This window comes from Desmodus rotundus, chromosome 8, assembly GCF_022682495.2.
Source record: "Desmodus rotundus isolate HL8 chromosome 8, HLdesRot8A.1, whole genome shotgun sequence".
In the NCBI taxonomy this organism is placed as follows: Eukaryota; Metazoa; Chordata; class Mammalia; order Chiroptera; family Phyllostomidae; genus Desmodus; species Desmodus rotundus.
Window position 1 is genome coordinate 94,943,718 of NC_071394.1, and position 24,387 is coordinate 94,968,104.

The 24,387-nt window shown below is 45.1% G+C and overlaps 1 protein-coding gene across 5 annotated transcripts; it reads left to right on the forward strand.

The window, feature by feature from the left end:
* The first annotated feature begins 1,202 nt into the window (after positions 1 to 1,202).
* TATDN2 (TatD DNase domain containing 2) lies at positions 1,203 to 23,801 on the forward strand. Of its 5 annotated transcripts, none has more exons than XM_053929526.2 (8): positions 1,203 to 1,320; positions 1,942 to 2,358; positions 10,390 to 10,887; positions 15,339 to 16,220; positions 20,873 to 21,000; positions 22,536 to 22,719; positions 23,121 to 23,290; positions 23,452 to 23,801. In XM_053929526.2, exons 2-7 carry the CDS (start codon positions 1,948 to 1,950, stop codon positions 23,259 to 23,261), a joined length of 2,244 nt encoding a protein of 747 aa, XP_053785501.1. In that variant the 5' UTR covers positions 1,203 to 1,320; positions 1,942 to 1,947; the 3' UTR covers positions 23,262 to 23,290; positions 23,452 to 23,801. The 5 variants fall into 5 exon arrangements, 4 of the variants coding, with proteins under 4 accessions (XP_053785501.1, XP_053785500.1, XP_053785499.1 ...); XM_053929525.2 differs by having other exon boundaries at positions 1,203 to 1,315; XR_008427471.1 differs by lacking the exons at positions 1,203 to 1,320; positions 23,452 to 23,801 and adding exons at positions 1,327 to 1,810; positions 22,899 to 22,996 and having other exon boundaries at positions 23,121 to 23,256.
* Positions 23,802 to 24,387: the final 586 nt, after the last annotated feature.

Consider the following 24,387-nt stretch of genomic DNA (forward strand, 5'->3'; position numbering starts at 1 on the left):
AACTAGCTTTGCTTCTTGCATATTGAGGTGGTTTTCATCCTTGCACTACAAACAAGGCTGTTTTCCCAGGACGTTGTACCAATTTACACGTCCATCAGTGGCATATTCTCCACGTCCTCAGCTACAAAGAATATTATCATGCTTTTTAATCACTGCCAATCTAAAGGGTGAAAATTTTATTTGTACTTTTTAAATGACTGAGGTAGTCATTTTTTAGCATGTTAAAGAGGCTTTTGTCATTTATTTTTATTCATCGGTTCATTTCCGTGGTCCATTTTAATATGAATTCTCTCTCTTTTGAAAAGATTTTCTTTTTAGAGAGCGGGGAAGGGAGAAAGGGAGAGAAACATCGGATGTTGAAACATCTGAAAGAAACATCGATGGGTTGCCTCTCATTTGCACCCCCACGGGGGACTGAACCCGTAACCCAGGCATGTGCCTTGACCAGCGTATAACCCGGGGGACTTTACCCTTTCTGGCACAACGCCCAACCAACTGAACCACACCGGTGAGGTCACGAATTCTCTTATTGCGATAGTTTTTACATTGTAAGGCCATCGCACTCAGACCTTTGCCATATATTGCAATTATTTTTACTGTCTTTTGACTTTGAAATATTTTTTGCCAGGCGGATATTTTACATTTTTGTGTTGTCTCATTTTTTCTCTTGCTCGGAGTCTCGCTCCTCTTGGCTTCTAACTTCTGATTCCAATTCTGCCACTCTCTGGGTGTGTCACTACTTCTCCCTGAGCCAGTTTATTAGGTTAATCAATCAATCAATTAATTAACGTTGGTGTAGATTTGATAAGCGTATCCAAATCTGAAAGCGTCCGGCCTAGGGGACGTAACGCTGAGCAGAATGAAGCAGCGCTAAGCTGTCCGAGTCTGCAAACGCCCTACACGTCCTCAGAAAGTGGCCGTAGGAACGGTCTGCGGCCTCGCCTCAATTTCGCGCTCCCAGAGCCCTCGTGAGTGGCTCCGCCCCAACCAGCTCCCGACCAATGGGCGAGTTTCATAAGACAAAGAGTTCCCGCCTCCCAGGCTCCGGGCCAACAGACGAGCTCCGTCTTGCTTGGAGTCTCGCTCCTCGTGGATTGGAGCACTGGGCTCCTGGCGCAGGACCCGCCCCCACTGCGCGTCAGGTTGCTGGCCGCGGGGCTCGTTCTGGGAGGCGGGCACAGAGGAGGCGGGCGGCGTCTGATCTCCGGAGGAGGCCGCCGGATTGGGGCGGGCGGCAAGTGGCGAACGGGAGGCCGGGGCGGGACGTCCGGGCCGCGGGGTCGGCGGGGCCGACGACTGGGCGGCGGAGCAGGAGGTCGGGTAGGGTGGGGCGTGGTACGAGGCGGCAGACTCGGGCGTCGCCGGCTCCTGAGGGGCTGCTCGGGCCCCTTCCGGCCCAGCCCGGGCTGGTCGGCGGGGCCACGGTTGCTGGGCGGGCTGCGCGCCGTTCCGGCCCTGCCCTGCGGCCCTCCAGCTGCGTTGGGGGCCTCCGGGCGGCGCGCCCGCCCTTGGGCTGCGGGTTTGGCTGCTCTGTGTAAGTCTTAAAGCGCCTGTAGTATTTTTGAAACGCTTTGACATCTCTGAAGGGCTTTGTATTGCCCTTCGAAGCGCTTTATAGTCCCGGAAGCGCTTTGACATCTCCGAAGGAGCGCTGTATAAACTGAAGCGTTTGGTAATCACGGAAACACATTGTGGGCTTGGAAACCGAACCGAAGCCTTTAGTAAATCTTGCAGCGTTTTGACTTCTCCGAAAAGCTTTGGCAACTCAGACCTAGAGAACTGTGATGGGCAGTGGAAAGAAGGGGGAAAGGTCAGTAAGGCTGGTCCCTGGCTCTGACCTTCGGGCTTGCCCTCGCCCAGCGGGCGCCTGGATGGCGGAAGTCTGAGGAGGGGCAGCTAGAGGGGTGGTGTTGGAATCCAGGTCCCCTCTTTACCTTGCAGGTGCTCATGGCGTCGGAGCGGCGCAAGGTCAAGTACCACTGGAGCAGCACTTCGGAAGGGTGTTCCCGCAAGCGCAGCTGCCTCCGGGAGACCAGTGATGTGGCCCCCTCCAGACGGCCAGCTCGTACCACTGCATCGCGTTCTGGAGGGGCCAGCAGCCCCAAGCGCCTGAAAGCTCAGAAGGAGGACGATGTGGCCTGCACACCGAGGTTGTCCTGGGACTCATCCCGCCGCAGAAATTCCTCCTCTTCTTCCTCCTCGCATTCCTCTGGCCCAGGTGTGGACGGGGCTGCCTCCAAAAGCTGCCTGATTCGGAGCACACGGGGTTTCCTTTCGTCAGGGGGATCCCCTCTGCGTCCTGCCAACGCTTCTCTAGAAGCAATGGCTTCTCTAGAAGAGGAAACCTGCAGCCTTAAGGTAGGTGGCTGCAAAGCCTTGCAACCTGTGAACTCCCTTCCACGTGGCTTGAGATTTTGGGAATGGGAATTTTGGTGGAAGGAAACTAAAAAAGATCATGTCCTTTAAGATCTCTGGGGTCTACTTCGTGCAAACACAACACCGAGCGAGCATTTGGCTAGGGAGGGGGCCTGAAGTTCCCTAGAGAGGTAGTTTTCAAAGTTGGCGGCTCTTTGGAACAACTGGAAAGCTTTAAAATACTCCCCCCACCACCCCCCGATTTAATTGGGATAGGGTGTGGTCTGGGCTTGCTCCAATGATTGTAATGTGCATCCTGGTTGGAGAAGCACTGCAGTAGAATGTGGGTTGCTTGCTTTAGAGCACAGGTGGCAAACACAAGGCCTGCGGGCGGAATCCGGCCCCCACCTTGTTTCTGCCCAGCGGCAGGGCAGAGCTCTGGCTTAACTGTTAAGGAGTAAGTTCCATTTATACAGTCCTAAAATTACATTTGGCCCTTTTAAGGCAACCTCTGAGGCTGACGTGGCCCCCAGTGAAAATGAGTTTGATAACCCCTGCTCTAGAGACACAGATGTATGTATGTATTTTAGTTGTAAAGTTAAGGGATTGTGTCCTTGTACTCTGAACCACTCTGACTCTGAACCGGGGAATAAGAATTTGGTTTTTGGGATGGCTTTTCACTAAAGTTACGGTGTCCAGCACGTTGGAGTTCTGGTTGGTGGGGCAGGGGTGGTTTAGCAGGTTAAACATTCAGGTCTCCAATGGGAACACACAGGAGGGCTTCTGAGTATTTGCAAGTGGGATAAGGAGTACTTCACAGACTAAGGAGTGGGAATACCCACTCATTCATTTTATATTGACTTTTTAATTTTATTATTTTTTAACTTTATTTAAAAAGTGTAATAAAATTTTCCCAGCTCTGTGTGTGCGTATGTGAGGGAAAGTTGAACATGAGTCTGTTGGAAGTAGAAGCAAATAAAATCCAGTCTGCTGTTTTCCTCTTAGAGTAGAGCGAGCACTAGCTAACATCACCGGCATACTGTGTACACTTCATCCACTTGTTTAATCAGGTTTTGAACGTTTATTGAGGGCCTAATTTGTGTCAGCCTGTGTCCTAGTTGCTTGGGATTCTCCAGTAACAAAACAAAGATCATTGCCCTCTTAGAGTCTGCATTTTAGATTTTGAAGCTGTGGGCTTTAAAAAACGGTGAAGAGTTCTGTATGTGGAAGAGTGGAGAAAAAGGCTTTATTTGGAGAGGGGGAAAGATGGGCTGTCCCTAGAGAAAAGTTATTTTACAAAAGCTTTAAAAAGCCCCAAGGAAAGTGGGTTTGTCTCTAAGCCTGCCTAGTGATTTCTTTTGTGGAATTGAGAAATGAAGCTGTATTTGGCTGTTTATCCTGGGGAACTCTCTGGCTAAGTGCCCCAGGTCAGGTGTTTTCAGCGTGGGCCTCGCAGAACTCTTGTATGGCACGTGAATTTTTAAAAAATTTAACGGTGAACTGAAAACCTTTGTCTTTGGCATAAGAATACTGAACATGACTCATGCAAATAAGGTGAATGTGGGGCTTTGCTCATATAATTTAATCTTGTCATTAATCCTTGATGTAATTTCATTGTATTTGGGTATAGCATAAAATAATATCGATTGATTAAATTTAACTTCATTGGCAATTACAGATGGAGTGAAGCCTAGTATTAGGAAGGGCAGAAAAATTAACCTTGCTTAGTCTTGGAGGTGTGCTGCATCCCTGGCTCAGGCTGTCCTATGGACTGGGGACTCAAGTTTGAGGGTGTGACCTCTGAGCCAGGTGGGTCTGATCCTACCGTGGACCCACCTTTCTCTCGTTTGGCCCTTAGCAACCTTGTTTTGCTAAAATCAATTTAATGGTTAAACATGGAGCAAGGAGTAGTCTGGGCCTGTCTCTTTGGGTTCACCAGTGCCTTGCTCTTGGTCGATAAGCATTTGAGGGTTATTGTGTGCCAAATACTCTGTTGGGTGTTGGAGCCATGAGATGTCTTCTGAGGAGCACACAGTCTGTTGGCAGTGTGGAGAAGTCACGAGACTGTCTCATGAGGTGGAACGATGGAGCAAAGAGCCCAGATGAGGCTGGAGAGTTAGGTAGGGGTAGATTGCTGCAAGTTTTTATTGCCAAGGGAATTTAGTTTATATAGTACTCTGTACAGAGGGAAGGTAGATTTGCATTTTTGAAAGATCCATCTCTAGCACTGTCAAGGGCTCTCCCTAGAGTGTGCTTGTTGATTTGGAAGCAAGAGGTACAGAACTTTATTCATCTTGATGAGTTACAATATGCCTCTCTTACCTTCCCCTCAATCTGTACCTCTTCCCCCTTTCTCCACAGTCAAGTGTGAACTTGTCTCTTAACTCCTAGCTGAGGGGCATTTACAGAAAATGGCATGTTTCCCCCACAGGTCCTTCCAAGGTCCCCTCAGCAGTCTCTTACCGTCCACTCACACATCATCTGCTCTTCTGTGTTTACTCTGTGACCTTTGAGGGCTGCACACGTGGCTTCCTGTGTCGTCACCCTCACCCCCCTTCCTGCTGCCTCGGCACAAAAATCTCAATGCCAGGTTCTAGAATATTCAAGGGGAAGATGTTTGTCTTAGCCTGGTTTGGCTGCTATAACGAAATACCACAGACTGGGTAGCTTATGAACAGCAGAAATGTATTTCTTATAGTTCTGGAGGCTGGAAATCTGATATCAGAGTGCCAGCGTGGTCACGTGATGACTCTCTTCAGGGCTGCAGACTTTTCATTGCGTCCTCACGTGGCAGAAGGTGTCGTGTGAGCTCTCTTGGGGCCTCTTTTATAAGAACACTAATCCACTTTCATAATGGAATCACTTTCCAGAGGCTTCACCTGGTCCCATCACCTTGGGTTCAGATTTCAACATAAATTTTAGGGGGACATATTCAGACTATAGCTAGACTGGGGTATTTTGGAATCTGTAGAGATTCCTGCTGGCCACCCTCACTTGTTTGTTCCTTATCACCTCTAGGACAGTCGTTTGAGAGGTTTTCTCAAATTGGAATGGTAACTGATGATCTTTGTTTACAGAGAACATTACATGTCTATTATGAACACCTTCACCTACCTTATATTTAGTGTTCATAAAATTTTATATTCAGTATTGGGAAGGAAGAGTGGAAGGGAACATTTGAGCCTTTATAATGTAATAGACCTTGATCAAATGTAATTCTCAGTGTTTGACCTGTAGACTATCGTATAATCTTCAAGAGTCTCGTGAAGTAGGTAGTATTATCTTTACATATTAGTTAACAAATATTTGAGCACCTACTGTGTGTAGGCACTGGGACAAGGAGCCTTAGAAAGGTTAAATAACTTGACCAAGGCCACACAGCTTGTACGCAGCAGAACTGTGGTGTAATTCCAGATCAGTCTGACTTCAAAGGCAGGATTCTTTCCACTGCTGCCCTCTGGAGCACCTGCTCTGCCCTGGCCCAGCATTAGATGTGAGGGACGGAGAGATGAAAAGGACAAGATCCTTCACCTGAGGAGCCCTTTGTAGGGTGACACAGCCCAGACCCAAGAAATGATTGTGTATCTCAGCTTTTCTAATGCTAGAGCTTTCATGTGTGATCCCATTTCCTGCATGTTCCCTCAGCAGATGTCCAGTGCTTGGGTGGAAGTCTGTTTTAGAGGCTACATGTGCAAAGAATTAAGTAGTGGTCGACAGAATGAAAAATCATTCATCATGGTGCAGTGCGTGGAGTGTTATAATAGCAATATTTGAAGTACCAGGGGCCAGAGGAATGAGTGACAAACCACAGGGAAAGGGCTTACAAAAGAGGTATCATTTGAGTTCTGGTGGACAAAGAGGAGGAAAGGACATTTCAGGCAACAGGAGCAGTGTGTATCCAAAAAGGGTCAGGAAATACTGCTGGTCTGAAGTGCTTGGGACACTACTGGTTCCTGTGGGTCCTTCTTCCCCCCTTCTCCAGCACCTTTCTTTTTCTTTCTTTCTTTTTTAAAAAATTTAATTTAATTTAATGTCATTTTAAAAATATATTTATTGATTATTCTATTACAGTTGTCCCATTACCCCCCCTTCCCTCAACTCCATCCTGCCCACCCCCTCCCACCCACATTCCCCCCCTATAGTTCATGTCCATGGGTCATACATATAAGTTCTTTGGCTTCTACATTTCCTACACTATTCTTACCCTCCCCCCGTCTATTTTCCACCTATCATTTATGCTATTTATTCTCTGTACCTTTCCCCCCTCTCTCCCCTTCACACTCCCTTGTTGATAACCTTCCATGTGATCTCCATTTCTGTGGTTCTGTTCCTGTTCTAGTTGTTTGCTTAGTTTGCTTTTATTTTTGTTTTAGGTGTGGTTGTTAATAACTGTGAGTTTGCTGTCCTTTTTACTGTTCATATTTTTTTTTATCTTCTTTTTCTTAGGTAACTCCATTTAACATTTCATATAATAATGGCTTGGTGATGATGAACTCCTTTAACTTGACCTTATCTGAGAAGCACTTTATCTGCCCTTCCATTCTAAATGATAGCTTTGTTGGTTAGAGCAATCTTGGATGTAGGTCCTTGCCTTTCATGACTTGGAATACTTCTTTCCAGCCCCTTCTTGCCTGTGAGGTCTCTTTTGAGAAATCAGCTGACAGTCTTACGGGAACCCCTTTGTATAACTGTGTCCTTTTCTCTTGCTGCTTCTAAGATTCTCTCCTTCCGTTTCATCTTGGCTAATGTAATTATGATGTGCCTTGGTGTGTTCCTCCTTGGGTCCAGCTTCTTTGGGACTCTCTGAGCTTCCTGGACTTCCTGGAAATCTATTTCCTTTGCCAGAGTAGGGAAGTTCTCCTTCATTATTCAAATAAATTTTCAATTTTTTGTTCTTCCTCTTCTCCTTCCGGCACCCCTATAATTCGGATGTTGGAACGTTTCAGGATGTCCTGGAGGTTCCTAAGCCTCTCCTCATTTTTCCGAATTCTTGTTTCTTCATTCTTTTCTAGTTGGATGTTTCTTTCTTCCTTCTGGTCCACACCATTGATTTGAGTCCTAGTTTCCTTCACATCACTATTGGTTCCCTGTATATTTTCCTTTGTCTCTCTTAGCATAGCCTTCATTTTTTCATCTAGTTTTCGACCAAATTCAACCAATTCTGTGAGCGTCCTAATTACAAGTGTTTTGAACTGTGCATCTGATAGGTTGGCTATCTGTTCGCTGCTTAGTTGAATTATTTCTGGAGCTTTGAAGTGTTCTGTCATTTGGGCCATTTTTTTTTCCTTGGTGAGGCTGTTACTTAAAGGGGCGGAGCTTTAGGTGTTGGGGGGGGGGTAACGCTGGTGGCTGCGCTGTGACGCTGTACGTGAGCGAGGGGCCGAGAGGGAGCAATGGTGCTTGCTCCACTCTCCACCGGGTTTCAGTCACTCCCTCCGCTACCCACAATCAAACTGGGCCCCTCTGGTGCCGGTTCCCGGGTGGGTGGGCTTGTGCACGCTCTAGGCCCCTGTGGGTCTCTCCAAGGACCTCTCCTGTGAGGCTGGGAGTTTCTCCTGCTGCTGCCCCAACCCCCACGGGCGCTTTCAATCAGAGGTTTGAGGCTTTATTTCCCCGAGCTGGAGCCCTGGGTTGTGTGGTCTGCTTTGCTCCCGGCTGTTTGTCCTGGTTTATCTATGTGCGAATGTGGTGCCGCGGGGTGCTACCTGCTGCTCTGCCTGCCCCGTTCTCCGCCACTCTGAGTCCGGCCCTCTCGGTTTATCTGTGCAAATGTGGGGCTGCAGGGTCTGCTAGTGGTCAGACTGCCTGACCTGTTGGTCCCACACTCCGCCAGTCTTTGTCCCACCACGGCAACGTGAGTCCTCTCCACCCCAGCTGCCTGTCTCCGCCCCTCCTACCCGTCTCAATGAATGTTTCTTTTTTATCTACTTGGTGTCGGACTTCCTTGTCGTTCGATTTTCTGTCAGTTCTGGTTGTGCGAGGAGGTGCAGTGTGTCTACCTATGCCGCCATCTTGGTTCGTCCAGCACCTTTCTTCATTCCCGGGACATCTGGGTATGTGGAGAAAGCTGGGAGATGATGCTGGAAAGGAAAGTTGGGGGACACCCTGGGAAAGGGTTTTGAGGTCATGCTCAGGAGTTTGGGATGTATAGGTAAATGCAGAGCCATGGAAGGGTTTTAAGCAGAGGCATGACATTGCCAGATTTTAGAACTGGCTCATTGTAGAGAAAAGATAAGAGGGAGGAGGGTGAGAGCTTGTTAGGAACTGTTGAGATTGTTCAGGCTGGCGGTGATGGGGGTTGGAACGGCATCTCCGCGTGATCTTTCCCTCCTGCCTGCCTTCAGAGATGCACAATTCACCGAGCGGTCCTGCCTGGAAAAACTCAATCTCTCCTTTTCAAAGCCAGGTGGTTTGTCTCTGCTCTTGTACTTTCTGCCTAACCTTTACCTTTATAGCCTCCTGTTCACTGTTGAAACTCTTCTTCAATGATCTTAGGTCCTCATGGTCTCTGACATCTCAACCTTTGATGCTATTTCCCAACTTTCCTATTTTCCCTATTCTCCCTTAGTTTCCAGGGTGTTAGGGGGAACTTGAATTTGAATCCTGGTTCTGCCACTTAACAATCCATATGGCAGTGTCCCTTTCTGTAAAGAGGGGTGGCACCCATGGCTGCTGTGTGAATTATAAGTCCATGTGAAAATAAGGTGTGTTTCTATATTCCCAACCTGTTTTTACTCCCACAACTGCAGTCCGGTCTTCCCTGTCAGGGTTTGCACACTGGGCCATAGGCTGAATGTGACCCACAGGTCCTCACAGTATTTAACATTTTAGAAAGTTCACATTAATAATATATACCCCTAGTCCTCTGCCTTGAACTCTAGATTTGAGTGACCTCCTCCCTTTTCCCACTTTGTACTCCCTTTTCTGTTATATTTTTCTCCCTGGCACTTTTCACCCTCTATCATACATACTGCTTTTCCCCTCACAGCTGGGGTGTTTGGGGGTGTGCTCCTTTGGGGATGGTTCTGGGGGAAGACTTGTGGAGCATTCGTACACTAGGCTGGGATTAGACTGGATCTGAGTTTCACAGGGAATTAATATTGTAAGCAAATAATCTATCTTCTTTCCTGTGGACTCCTAGAATGGCTGTATGTGGAGAGGGAAAGAAGAAAGGGGCTGAGACTTTATCTGTATCTCTGAGGAGATTTGGGGGCAGGGAGTAGATCTCTTGATTGACCCTGAAAACTGAGGTACCTTCCAACACTAATGTTTGGATTTGGTGGAAGAAGTTCACTGAGAACTTCAAAGGAGGATCTGGTGCCCTGGCTGGTGTGGCTCAGTGGATTGAGAGCTGGCCTGTGAACCAAAGGGTGGCTGGTTTGATTCCCAGTCAGGGCACATGCCTGGGTTGCAGGCCAGGTCTCCAGTGGGGCATGTGAGAGGCAACCACATGTTGATATTTCCCTCTCTTTCTCCCTCTCTTTCCCTCTCTCTAAAAATAAATAACTAAAATCTTTTTATAAATTTATTAAAAAAAGGAGGCTGTGGGTATAGTGCTAAGCACCCTGCCCTTGAGAGTCAGATGATTGGCATCCACTCCTCATGGGGCCTTTGGGTTTCCTTGACTCCTAGTTGTGGGATTGGGTTAGCTGGTTTCTTGGGAGCTTTTCAGTACTAAGATGTTAGGCTTCTATTTTGCCTCTGTGTGTGTGTGTGTTCTGAAGTATGTGGTAGTCCTCACCCTCAAGGAGCTTGCAGTGTAGTGTTAATAGACTGTTGCTTTCTCAGCTCATCCCTTCCCACTGCAGTGTGAGAATATTATCTGATAAGTAGGAGAAAGTGAATATTAAGAAATAGCAGCAGTTTCATTCCTTTTACAGGGGGTAGGATGGGAACCATCACTTGGAGAGAATCTTTGTCTATCTTACCCACTGCTGCTTTGCCTTTGATTGGTGAAACCCCCACTGGTTTTTTAATTCGCCAAGTGCTTCATGTATGAAATCACCCTTTCTCAATCTTTGTTTTTTCTTCCAGGTTAATTCCAAAGATAGTTCTCGTAATTCCATGAACTCTGAGTTTGCAGCTGAAGCTGAAGGGCAAAATGATACAACCGAGGACCCAAACAAGGTTCAGAAAAGGAAGAAGGATAGACTTCGAGACCAGGGCTCTACAATGATCTACTTGAAGGCTATCCAGGGCATCCTGGGAAAGTCGATGCCAAAAAGGAAGGGAGAGACTGTCACTAGGGCAAAACCGAACACAGAAGAGCGTCCCAACCGTGGAGAAGGACCAGCCAGGAGTGTGACGGTATCTGCTCCTCAGAAAGAGAAAGAGTCAGCCCCAGAGGTCAGAGTAAAAGAGGAAAAAAAAGCTGTGCCAGAGAGGAGCAGCTTCTGTGACAGGAGAGTGGTGGTAGACCCTCAGGAGAAACCCAGGGAGGAGCCACTTGGTGACCGAAGGACAGTTATTGACAAGTGCTCTCCACCCCTAGAATTTTTGGATGACTCTGACTCTCATTTAGAATGCCAAAAGGTGAGTCCTGCCCATAGTTCTCTTGATTAAATGTAGTGTTTGATCTTTCTAGTTTGTTCCTAAGTGTTAATCATTAAAGCAGTACTTTACTTACTCAGGATTCCAGGCCACAATTTGATGGTTCTCTTTTAACATACATTTCAGAGTTAATTAAGAGACCTCAATTTAGTGCTGTCTTTCTTTTTAAGAATTTATATGTTTTTTAGGATATGGATTTGCCTGCCATACAAAGACCAAAGTAACAGTGGCTTAAGGAAAATAAAAGTTTTTTCCATTGGCTGGTGTGGCTCAGTGGATTGAGTGCTGGCCTGCAAATTGAAAGGTTGCCAGTTCGATTCCCAGTCAGGGCATATGCCTGGGTTGCGGGCCAGGTCCCCAATTGGGAGCATGTGAGAGAGGCAACCAATTGATACATCGATGTTGCTCTCCCTCTCTTTCTCCCTTCCTTCCCCTCTTTCTAAAAGTAAATAAATAAAATCTTAAAAAAAAAAGTTTTGCTTGAGGAGGATGGTTCCACCTTGGTGCCTTCTATCTTGATTCTCTGCTGCCCCTCAACACAGTTTTCCATCTTGTGGTCTGAGGTGGCCACTCTGATAGGATTCAGAGTACATTATGTTGAGCAGTTCAGCCAGTAGGAAGAGAAGAGAAGCAGAAAGTACACTTTCTCCCGTTTAAGAGCTTGGCTCAGAAGTTGTCCACATGGTATCTGCTCATATGAATTGACAAGAATCTAAACACCTGCCTATGATCTAGCTGTGATAGAGTCTGGAAAATTAACTTCTATCTCTCAGACGTACACCCAGAAAAACTCCTGCTATTCAGAAGAGAGTGATATTGGAGGGAAACTAGCAATTTTTAACATAGCTTGTAATTGCGGGAAAAAATCATTCCTTTGTTCCACCCGTCTATGCCTATCCTTTATTACTGCTCCTGAGAGGCAGCCCCTTTCATCTCTTTGAGGTCTTTCTTCTAGTACTTAACTCCATATTTCTAAGTAATTTTACAGTCGAATGAGTTTTCAACTCTAGACATGTGGACTTCCTACTCAGGAAGGTGAGAATTTAGTTCTCTACACTAACTCACTTCAGTGGCACCCACACCCATGGCACATTTCCTCCCCTTCCTGTAGCTCCCTGCGTTGTAATACAATTTTTGGCTAAATCCGTTTAGGATTTATTACCACCATGTTCATAGCTGAGTCACATGATATACTCCAATTATATTTCCTTTCTTGTAAAAGTTTACTTTCCTTGGAGGTAATCATTACCTTGCCTTTTTCTTTAGTTTTCTCTGTACCTATCACTGATTCATCCCCAAACTGCTAGTGCCATAAAATTCTTCTCAATATTTTCAAAATAAATATTCTTTCCCACGTTTTTCCTTTGAGGTGTGCCTCCCATAATTGTTTCCTTAGGGTTCCCCCCATGTTTTTTTTCATCTCTGCTTTCTCTATGAGTAAGGTGAGTGTATATAATGATAATATATACTATTTTTTCCACTTTTGACACACTTAATTTCTAAGAACACTGGTTTAGTTTTTTGAATATTCCTTTCTTAAAACATCTTGTTTTGAGGTTACAATACTTTCTCTTGTCTCTCTGGGAATATTAATTCTAGGTTTCTTTTGACCCTTCTGCTTTTTGTACTACTTTTTCTCTGAGTTTCCTTCTGGTTCTTTTTTTTCTCCTAAATATTTTGATTTCTGTCTTTTGTGGTAGGCCTTTTCTCAGGTGTCTTGGCTATCTGTTCATATTTAAAGATGAAGCATTAAAAAGCCAATTGGAAGTTCTGAGCTTATCAACTGGTGCCTTCATCATAAGGTGAAGACTTTGGGTCATTTTGTGGCTCCCAGTTGGCTCTGTACTCTGACCCTCAGAGGCTGCTCAGTGTCCCCTGGGAGAAATCCTCCACTCCTGTGCCCGGGAGGCACACATCTGGCTGCTGGTGTTCTGGGAGTCAGCTTGAGGAAGGTGTCTGGGTTCTCACTGTCCAACATGTGATGGTCCCTTCACTTGACTATGTGTCTGTTGTCCCCGATTATTCCACAGCCTCCTTAGTTCAACTTTCCAGATGTGAACTTCCATCTTTTGCTGGGTGGGGAAAGAACAGACCCATCTGCTCAGGATGAGAGCAGGGAGCTGGGGATTTAACTTCATGACTTCCAGCTTATTCTCCTAGAGTTGTCATCTGCAACTTCACCTTCATTTTGAGAGGTCTGGTGCCTTCAGTTCCTGAGTCTTTCTGGGGTCTTGTAGTGTCAGTTGGTTGCTGGGTTTTTTTCTCCTGCAGTCTTATGTTTGGGCCATCAATGATCTCCTTATCCAATAACTATTCATCCTTCTGCTTTTGAGCATCTAATTTTTATTTAATTTGCTTTGCTGTTCCGTATGTTTTCTCTTTATAGGTTTATGTCTTTTCAGGTCTATTTTCTATAATTTCCAAAGGGTTTTCAAGAAGGAGAAAAACCACATATGCTACATTTAATTGGAAATTCTAAGAATAGTGGAGTTTCCACTGTAATAACGTAGGTCATCATTTTGTTTGGCTGCCTAGAATTCCATTGTATGGATGACTTATATACCCAAACTCCTATTTGTCAGACAGGACATTTAGATTACCTCTGTTAGGAATACATTTGGAGGCAGCATAATATGGTAGGTAAGCACACGAGTGTTGGGATCAGACAAACGGTTCAAATTCTGGCTCTGCCACCCGAGTCACAATCACGAGAAAGTCATTTAACCTCTTTGAGCCGTAGTTTCTCCCTTGCGGTAAAAAGGCGTGGTTAATGTTACCACACTAGTATAGGATTCAGCAAATGCTTTCTGTAAAGGGCCAGGTATTAATAAATATTTTCAGCTTCGTGGGAAAATAACCTCTTTTGCAACTATTCAGCTCTGTTGTAGTAGCATGAAAGCAGCCATATTTAAATGAAGGGCCATTGTTGTGATAAAACTTTATTTACACCAATAGGCAGTGCAGTGGATTTGTCTGTGGGCCACAGTTTGCTGAACTCTGAATACATGAAAACACTTTGCTTAGTGCTAGTGTGTAATAGGCCCTCAATAAATGTAACTTTAAATTTTACCACATGGAGCCCTGGCTGTTACGGCTCAGTGGATTGAGTGGTGCCTGTGAACTGAAGGGTCACCAGCTCGATTCCCAGTCAGGGCACATGCCTGGGTTGTGGGCCAGGTTCCCAGTAGGGGATGTGCGAGATTTGACAACCGATCATGTATCTCTTACATATTGCTGTTTCTCTCTTTCTCCAAAAGTAAATAAATAAAATCTTAAAAAATAAAAAGCTGTGTTTTTCAAAAGTCCCCTAGAGGTTCTGATGTGAAGCTAAGTTCAGACAGCTGAGTATTGCCTTGCACCATTTATTCTATGAAGTAATAAAATGGTGCCTTGCACCATTTATTCTATGAAGTAATTCAACAAATATTTATGAACACTCATTATATGCCAGGCACTATTCTGCCTGTTTGGAAGACATCAGTGAAGAAAATAAAAATTCTTGACCTTTTGGAACTTAGGTTCTAGCAGTGCTAACTTGATTTAATGCAATATGTAGTTTTTCAGGTTACTATGGCACCTAGAGATGTAAAATAACCGTATGGTTTTACTTTCAGTTTTGTGAGTCAGGAATTTATAAATCTGGATTGGGAAGATCTTGTTTAGGGGGTCTTTTATGTGGTTTCATTCAGATATTTGGAGGAACACAATCTGAAAGCTCAGCAAGGCTGGACGTCTAAGATGTTCACTCACACATTGGGCAGTTGATGCTGGTGCCTACCTGTGACCTCTCTAGCATATGTGGTCTTGGGTGGTATAATTTCTTATTTGGTGATTGGCTTCCCCCAGAGGAGCAAGCTGAGAGAACCAGGGTAAGCTTCAAGGCTGTGTTCTGACCTAGCCTTGGAAGTTGTGCAGTTTCATTACTGCATTCTCTTGGTTGCAAGTAAGTCATGGTTTGGGCCAGGTTCAAGGGGAGGGTTCACAAACCCCATCTTTCAGTGGGGAGTAGTGTCAGAATTTGTAGACACATCTTAAAACTACCACAAGTGTGTGGTTTTGCATTTTGAATGTATTAGAAATATATTGTTAGAGATGAGATACCTGGCACTGCATTTCTCTAAAATCTCCAAAACACAGCAGTTTTTCTCCAGAGGGATCATTCAGAGAGAGAGAGGGTGCAGGTGTAGCATCCCCTTCAGGGATGGCATTATGAGTTTATCCCCTGAGCCTGATTTGACTGTTCTTAGGTGTAACCTGGCTCACCTTCTGGAAATTATAAGTAAAGTAGGTGACAGAGTGAGCTAATGAGCCAATGCAAAGCCTTCCTTCACCGTTGCTGAAAAACAAGTGAGAGCTTATGTTCTACAGATGGCAGATTATGGGAGGCTGTCTTCACCCAGGAAGGCTAACCCTTTGTCGTTTCTTTTCTGCAGCCTAAAGAAAGGGAGGTGGTGATAGAGCATGCCTCTTCAGGAAGTGACTGGTCCGACGTGGATGAGGTCTCCACAGTCAGATTCTCTCAGGAGGAGCCTATCTCGCTGAAACTCTCAGCAGTTTCAGAGCCTTCTGCCTTCCCCACTGACTATGTCATGTACCCAGCTCATTTGTACAGTAGTCCTTGGTGTGACTACGCCAGCTATTGGACCAACAGTACCAAGCCTTCTAGCTACCCCTCTGTGGGCAGCAGCAGCAGTGACACATTGCAGGCTGGGAGGAGCAGCCGGGGCCTCCTGAGTGATTATTCCCCCAACTCTACAGTGAGCTCCCAAAATACCTCTAGAGATCTGGAGGTGACGGAGGAAGGCAGATCTCAGAATTCTCGCTCATTTCGATTCTCCAGAAGCTTAGAAGAGCAGGTGAAGGAGAAAAGAACATTCCAGGAGGAGATGCCACCCCGTTCTTGTGAAAGACATGCATCTAGTCCTCTGCCAAGGAGCCATCGGGAGCCATACCTAGAGGAGGGCTTCATTGATACCCATTGTCACTTGGACATGCTCTATTCCAAGTTGTCTTTCAAAGGGACCTTTAGCAAGTTCAGAAAAATTTATAGCAGCTCCTTCCCTAAGGAATTTCAGGGCTGCATCTCTGACTTCTGTGATCCCAGGACGCTGACAGATTGCCTATGGGAGGAGCTGTTGAAAGAGGATCTGGTTTGGGGGGCCTTCGGCTGTCACCCTCATTTTGCACGTTACTACACTGAGAGTCAAGAAAGAAATCTTTTACAAGCCTTACGACATCCCAAGGCTGTGGCATTTGGGGAAATGGGCTTGGATTACTCTTATAAGTGCACCACACCTGTCCCAGAACAGCACAAGGTAATGAGGTTCTCTTTAGCTTGCCTACAGGGTTTTTTTTTTTTTAAGTTCTTAGTCTATTAATCCTCTCATGAAAAATCTGCATGATCACCACAGATAAAGTCACCGGAGAGTCTACTCCTTTTGCCAGCACCAGCGTTGGCCTTTGTAGTGCCCCTGACTTCCTTCATTCTGTTCTTGCACTCATTTCTCTGTTTTCTTGAGGTTGTCTTCCCGTATAGGCCACGTCTTGCAAGTCTAGTTTGGGTTCTTTTTCTTTGCATAATCCAAGGAATCATAAATCATGCCAAAGCCACTTGTCTTGCCACCACCAAAATGGATTCTGAATCCAAACACAAATATGACATCTGGTGTGGTCTTCCACGTTTTGGTTAGTTTTCCTCCAATTTCTGTCTTCAGTACAACAGTTGCTTTCCCAGGGTGGAGGATGTCAGTGACCATTTGTTTCTGCCAAAGTAGTGTGGTGGGCATGGACTTCCGGTCTGGAGAGTCGACTATGTTGTTCATGATGGCAACCCACTTGCTTACAGTTTCAATTTCTTTTTTAGTTGTTGAAATGTAACAACTTTCAATTTCTCTGTTTAGTTGTTGGAATATGTACAATAGAGTTTCTTAATAGAGATTCCTACTTTTTTGGGGGGTGGTTCTCTACTTTTGGAGGTAAAGGATTTAGAGATCCTAAAAGTTTAATTGCTCTTATCAGACCATCTAGATGTCATTTTTCAAATTCTTCACAAGCTATTTCTTTCAGTTTTTTAATGTAAGCAGGGGATGGGGACAGGTACTTTGTGACTTCTTATGGCTAATGATATGTGTCAAAACACCTGTTCTGGGAAGCAACACATTTTGTGTTATTATTTTTATTCTGACTTTAACATTAAGTATACCCATTGTAGAGTACTTGGAAAATACAAAAATGTGTAAAGAGGATAATTTCCCACTCCATTAGAGATAACAACTGTTGCCATCTTAATATTTTTCTCTTCCAATATCTTTCGAGCATGGAGATTTGGCATGGTACGAATGGCTGTAGCACTTCAGTGGAAGTTTCTGTTTTAGGAAGGAGCAGGACAAGGAGAAAGACCCTCCTACTTCCTCACTGTGCATGTTGTCAGGTTGAATTTGTTGTACGCTGTCTTCCTGTTGATGCGTTAGGTCTGGGTCTGCATGCCCAGTGTGCTCAGGCCTTGGTGAGCATGTGTCGATTCCAGCTGGGCAGAATTTGGCACCAGCTTCCCCTTTGGTGCTGTTTCCAGCCCAGGTGGGTCAGCCTCAGTCAGCTGTGCACTGACGCTGTACCTCATTGATCCTGGCATCTGTGGTTCACTATGTGAATTCAGAGAAGGAAATCTTTCAGAGTCAGTGGTTTCTTAACTTTCCTTTGATCAAAGAGAGAAAATTCAAGGAAGGTATGGACTACTGCTTTAGCAGAAGACTACACTTTTATGCACCTTTAGGAAATAGAGATTCCAACTTGAATTATACATGTATCCAATTTGAATTACAGTTATCCATGACAGCCAATACACATGCGAGGCTTAACAGTTAATTTCCATAAGAAACAACTTCAGATGATCAGATGTTTCCAAAGGATTTTTTTTTTAGATGAATCTGCTAGGACCTGTTAAGGTCACTAAATTCCAACAGGATGATTTTGACTTGAGGATGTACATTCAGACAGGTGGGTGAGATTTTATGTATGTGGCATGTTTTCAGTTTTTGACCTGGGGGCATTTCTAGTATAGTGTTTCAATTCACAATTAGGTCTGGGGAAAAATCAGTAGTTATCCTGCCTATCCAGAGTTCCTTTTCGTTACTAACACTGGGCAGCTTACAATTTCTGGCTTGAGGCTGTAATTTATTAGCCAGAAATGAATGGAAAGATAGCTAGACCTGAAGACATAGGAAAAAATAGATTGTTTTAAAGAAAGTGAGACAAATATTTAATTTTCTGCTTTTCCAGTTGTTTTCTGACACAGGGCAGGCGTGGTATAGAAAGAAGAACAGTTCAGAAATGTGTACACTAAGGCAACTGGAAATACTGATATTGTATAGCTGGTGTTTATTAAATGCCTGCTGTATGCCAGGAAATGTGCTAAGTATTTCACAGTAACTCTTCCTTCTATTAAATCATCAAGGTATCAGATCTGCATGTAGAGGTACCTAGGGCCTGCTGACTGAACTTGAAATTACAGCATAGGGTAACAAATAGAATCTTGCAGGAATCATTTGGCTTGATGAGATGGGATTCAAGGCTGGAAAACAGTGATTCAGAGGAAGTAAATTGCTGGCAGTGGGAGGGCTGAACTGTGTATAGAAGAGAGGAAGACAAGATATTTCTGTAGAGCACTAGAGGAAGTGGATGTTCTTGATGTAAATCTAAACTTGGGCACCAAAACAAGTGGTGGTGACTAGCCACTGCCTTAGTTGGATATCAGCATTGAGTTGCATTTGCCTAAAAGCAGAGTGGTTAGCAAGGTCTTGGTGTGTCCTGTTGAATATTTTATCTGTGATAGGAAGAAGAAAAGTCTATGGAAGGACCGTATCTGGTTGAGTAAGAGGGTGCTAGCTCTGGTTTGTTATGAGAGAGAGCTTTGTTTCTGTTACCTTTTTCTGGAAGGATTCGAAAATAGAGAAAAGCAAAAAAAAAAAAAAAAAAAGGGAAAAGTCAGTAGTTATTCTGTTATCCAGAGCAAACCACTGTTAACCTTTCAGAAAAATAATTATTTCCTTTCTGTTTAATTTCTAGGAGTTAGGTCCTGGATGGTTTGGGTGTGAGTTGCACATACCAGCCAGTATGATTATCAGAGTCTCTAGGTTTCTGGAGTTGGAAAGCCAGGGTGAATGAACAGACTCTCCCTCCCCACTTGGGCAGGCCTGGCTGAACCAGGCTGCTTCTGTCTGTATTTGTATTTGACTAGAATTAATTATTGAGGCAATGAATATGCAGCAGCTGCTTGGGGGCCACCCCCAGGAGAGAATGAAGAACTCTAGAACCCCTGGAAATAATGGATCAGTGGGAACCTGAGCTTATGCAGGCAGAAGAGAGTAATTATGCTGGGTAAATCATTGATGTGCACTTCGTTCACTCTTGTTCTTTTTTCAGCCCCATTCCTGGTCAGGACAAATGCTCTAGATAGCTCCAGCCCAGCCACAAGTTCCTGCCCACTAACAATTCTTTTATCTTAACATGTTTGAAATTCAGATGTGTTTTACAAAACATTATATTTGTGATGTCATTGTCCCTTGGAGAATTGCAGGGGAAAATTGGTGGCATGTCTTACAAGCACCTGTTACAGAATCAAGGGAATATGTGTTGTATGTACATGCTTTTAATAAAAGAAATTAGGAAATTTTAAAAAGGAAAGTAATTATTTTGAATGACTTTTTCCACTTGTGAACATGTTCCTGTTTCATTAAATATACTTTGAAAAATACGTTTTTTACTAGCTGGGTTATATTCTACCCAAAGGCTGTAGTAGTAGTTTAACTGCTCTAAGAATAATATTTTTTGAAGCAGGAATTAAACGTTGGAACTATGATCCCTTGCAACCTGCTGCCTCTGGGGGGGTTCAAGGAGAGGAGATGTGTTGGGGAGCGATACAGCCAACTGTACACATTGGAACTAGCTGTCTGAAGCCCCTCCAAGCATTCTGTGATTTTGGTCCGCATGGGCATTTTCTTTGAGTTGGAAACTAAAACAGGTTAAACAAGAGTTATGTCAGAAGTGGTATATTGGCTCAGTGCTTCTATTATGAGAAGAGGAAGCACGAGTGTTAAGACTTGAAAACGTCATTCTCGGGTGAGTATCACCTGACTCAAATTACCACAAAAGCATCTCATTATTTGATGTAAAAAAATGCAAAGTGAATTATACTCCACAATTGAAAAAACTGCTTATGGAGACATTAAGTTTAAGATGAGGCAGTTTGTTTATAATGAATTAATACTTTAGTTCTTTGTCCTAAACCTGAACTTGTTGAGGAAAATATAAATTCTAGCCCTACTTTTTTCATTTAAATCATTAACAGTATGTGTATTTTACTAATGAAGATTTAAAAATGGCTAGAGTTTTAAAGAAAAGTATAACATATCTGTAGATACTCACCTAGAAGAATATCTGATTTTAGCTGAGTAAAGAAAAGATGTATAATATTTATCTGAAAGCGAGGCATTGATTTTGTGTGTGCGCACGCTGTGCTTGTGTAGGAAAAGCTGTGGAAGGTGACTGCTTCTTGGGAGTAGAAGTGGGGACAATGAGGGGAAGGACATTTAGCTTGTACTTTGTGTTCCTGAGCCCCACTCTGCCCCAGACAAGCATTGCACAGTGGTTGCTGTGTGGACACATCTGAACCGTGGCAATATGGCTTCTCAGCTGCAAGTTACTTGGCCTCACTTGGAGCCTCAGTTTCTTCACCTACCTCAGGGTGCTTGTTAGGGTTATCGGTGATAATGTACCTAAAGCGCTTTGAGCACTACCTGGCTCTTTAGTGGGACCCATTAAGTCTTGTCTTTTATTGTACATTATACAGTAGAGTTTAAATATACAAGAGTTGGAGACAGTGGGACTGCCTGTTGGACTGGGTGTTCTAGAGATAACAAACTTCTGAAGTGGCCCTAACCTGCAGGTGTTGTCCTTTATCTTCTCCCAGGTGTTTGAGAGACAGCTGCAGCTGGCCGTGTCTCTAAAGAAGCCCTTGGTGATTCACTGCCGAGAAGCCGACGAAGATCTGCTGAGCATCATGAAAAAATTTGTGCCCTCAGACTACAAGATCCATAGGTTAGGCGGGAGCTTCAGCGGGCAAATGAAATGAATGCTTCCCTCTGTCTAGGATGTTAGTTGGACAAACAAAAACTCAGTAGGAGAGCGTGGATAATGTTGTCTCTACATAGTATCTTTTCTAAAGATTAAGTATGAGGTTAAACCATATGAAATTCTGATATTTGACCACTTTTTACTTACAAAACTGCATCTTTATATGGTTTGAGCTAATACCCTGAATCACCAAAGAGCAGCAGGGGGTTTTTATGACCTTTGTCCCGGGTGGCAGGCTGAAATGGAATCTCAGTTCTCAGAAATGAGGACTGAAGAGGCTGCTATGGAGTCCAGTGACTTAGCACACAGAGAAAATTCCAGGGCACCTGAAAATGTTTCTTTTCCTTCTTTAAATGTGAAAGCTCATTAAAGTGCAGGATATGTTTTATCTGAGTGGTAGCTAGGGGTTCTTGAGTTCAGTTTGACAAACTCTCTCACCATGTATCTGTCCTGGGTGTTGGCTCAGCTGTGGGAGACAGATGAGTCAGCTGGTGCCTCCTGTAGAGAATGTGAGGCTGAGGTGACCAGAAAGTGCTGTGAGAGCCAGGGAGGGGCCATTCGCTAAGCCTGGTTAGACAGGGGTCAGGAGGTGATGCTTGGGCTGGCTCTTTCCAGATGAGTGAGATGGGTTAACTGAAAAAAACAGGGACTCTAGAACCCAAATCAGGTCTTGATAAGTGGCAGAAGTGGGTGGGCCTGTTGGGCCTCTAGGCTGCTGCCTTTCGGGCGCCCAAGCAGAGAGCAAAGGCTCTGACCTCTGACTGTGCTGACACGCCACAGCCACAGCCACTCGGCCCTTCTGGGTTGGTTGGTTCGTTTTTCATTGCTTCATTTTGGGCTGACTTTAAAGGAATTCTAATGGGTGGTGGTAGGTAGATGGCGCCTAAAATGGCCCAACAAGGTGTTGTGGCTGGAGGAAGCCCTGAATTTCCGGATTGGTTTATATACAAAAAAAATTAATGACATAAATAGCCATCAAATTAAGAGGAGAAAATTCATCTGTAGTCGCTTCAATATTTCTTTATTTTTTTATTTTTGTTTATTATAGTTGTCTCAATTTTTTCCCCTTTGCCCTCCTCTGTCCAGCCCACTCCTCGATATTTTTGTTTCCTTTGAATCATTTGACTACATGGTCATAATCTTAGGAGGCCACAGTTTTAAATTCTGCTTCTCTTTCCGTGTTATAAGCACAACCCTGTCCCTGCGTTGTTGCTGTACACCCATTCTTCTGGGTGATTGTTTCAAGTGGCCGTGCAGCATTCTCTGGGGTCCTGGGTTGATGGGTGAGCACTGCTCACCAGTAGTCATCTTGCGTCTTCCTGTGTTGGAGCCAGCTCTTGTCTGTGTTTACTGTGGAGTCCCTCCTTTGGAAGCTGTCTTTCCATTTCTGGAAATTTATCCACAGAAAATAATTTATAAGGGCTAATATGTCTAGAGGGAGTTGGGGGTTGCTGCAGAGGGGATTGTGAGAGAGTGCTGATCTGGAATTCTCCTCCCAGGCATTGCTTCACTGGCAGCTACCCGGTCATCGAGCCCCTGTTGAAGCACTTTCCAAACATGTCTGTGGGCTTCACGGCCGTCCTGACTTACTCCTCTGCCTGGGAGGCCCGGGAAGCTCTGAAACAGATCCCGCTGGAGAGAATCATCGTGGAAACTGATGCCCCCTACTTTTTGCCTCGACAGGTAGGGGTGTCTTCAGGCTGAGTTGAGGCACTGAGGAGAGAGGGTGGGAAGGTTGGCAAGGCCAGAGCCCCAGTGACTTCCAGGTCCCACCCTTGGCTGTGTAGATGTCTCCTTGTATTGTTCTGCAGAGCCAAAAGTTTAGGGGGCTGAGAAGCTGAAGGGTAACCACTCTCTTCCAGGCAGTGCAAAGCCCTACCCTGTAGAGGGTAGTCCAAGGAAGCGTGGGACCCTGCTCACCCAGAGCCCCCCATGACTAGGACTCTCCCTGCACCTGCAGGTAAAGGGGTCTCTACAGGGCAGCCCCAAAGAGGTCCTTACTGGGGAAGGGCCGGGGAGGGAGTTTTGTGTAATGACTGTGCACAGAAGGCACAGCGATGTTCTGAATGCTTGATATCTTCCAGGTTCCCAAAAGCCTTTGCCAGTATGCCCACCCGGGCCTGGCCTTGCACACAGTTCGAGAGATTGCCAGGGTCAAAGACCAGCCTCTCTCCCACACCTTGGCTACCTTGCGTGAGAACACCAGTCGCCTCTACAGTCTTTAAGCAGAGGGTGCAGGAGTCTCCTATAAAAGGTCACAAAATTCACATTTATATTTTTAAAAAATTGGGACAAAAGTGTCTTGCTGCATTTTATTAATGTAGAGAATATAAACATAGGTTGAGCATTAAGGCTGATTTGTCTTCAGTGGACTTGGTTTGAAACCTTCTCCCTTTTCTCTTCCCTATCCTCCAGGACGACCAGTGACCTAACAGGACATAGGCTGGGTCTCACCTCTGCCTGGGTCCCAGGACAAGGGAGTGTTTAGAGAGCACATTGGAGAAAACCAGGACAGGAAACAGGATGTTTTCCTTGAAACCTCATCATACGGATTTTGCTTCTGGCTGGTGGATGGGTGGGGTGGTGGGGTGCATTGGAGTGGGGTGAGGGGTGGAGGTTTGCTGCCCAGCCACATGTTCCAGGACAGTCAGGGAAGAAGAAAGGCTGGTAGAAGGGTGCAACAAGTTTGCCGATCCACATCCCTGTTCTCTACAGCCTGTGATTTTGAGCAGTTTGTGAATAAATTCACCCTCCTATTCGAGTAAGTCCATGTCGGTGTGTAACTTGGTTCCTGGTTCTTAGTTCTGAGAAGGAACTCCCAGTGGGCAATCTCCTGTGGGGCACCTTCACTGGAGATGTGTGAAGTTATCCCTCTCCCTTCCCTGGATAACTTCAGTTTGGTTGTCGCTGTTGCTGTGTCAACTCTGCATCAGCACAGGTGGAAGGACCTCAACTGCTGGGCTCACTGGTTCTACTGCCATCAGTGCAGAGCAGGCAGAAGGGCACTCACTGTCCAGCGAAAGTCCTGGCTGATGGAGATTTGGACAGATCCAGGAACTCAAGGAAGAGGCCTTCCTGAGGAAAAGGACCCCAAAGAAGGTGTTCTCACTGATGCCCCAGGGCTGCAGTTTGGCTGTGTTAATCTGATAAGGGTCCAGTTTGTGGCAGAAGCTACCTGCTAGTCTTGTTGAGATCTCAGCTGCCCTTTGTTCCATTTTGCCCCCTTCTCCTGGAACACTTGACTGGAGATTCATTCTGTTTCATTGCAAATGACAGCCTCTTGCATGCGCTTCCCAGGTTGACAGGTAAATCAGTTTAATTCTCCAAAGCTCTGTTGGGGACATTCAGCCA

Excerpts from the sequence above, each read along its gene's own strand:
- TATDN2 (XM_053929526.2), top strand. The coding sequence starts at position 1,948 with ATGGCGTCGGAGCGGCGCAAGGTCAAGTACCACTGGAGCAGCACTTCG. Across the intron at positions 2,359-10,389 it reads AGGAAACCTGCAGCCTTAAG|GTTAATTCCAAAGATAGTTC; the intron begins GTAGGTGGCTGC and ends TTTTTCTTCCAG. Across the intron at positions 22,720-23,120 it reads CCTACTTTTTGCCTCGACAG|GTTCCCAAAAGCCTTTGCCA; the intron begins GTAGGGGTGTCT and ends GATATCTTCCAG.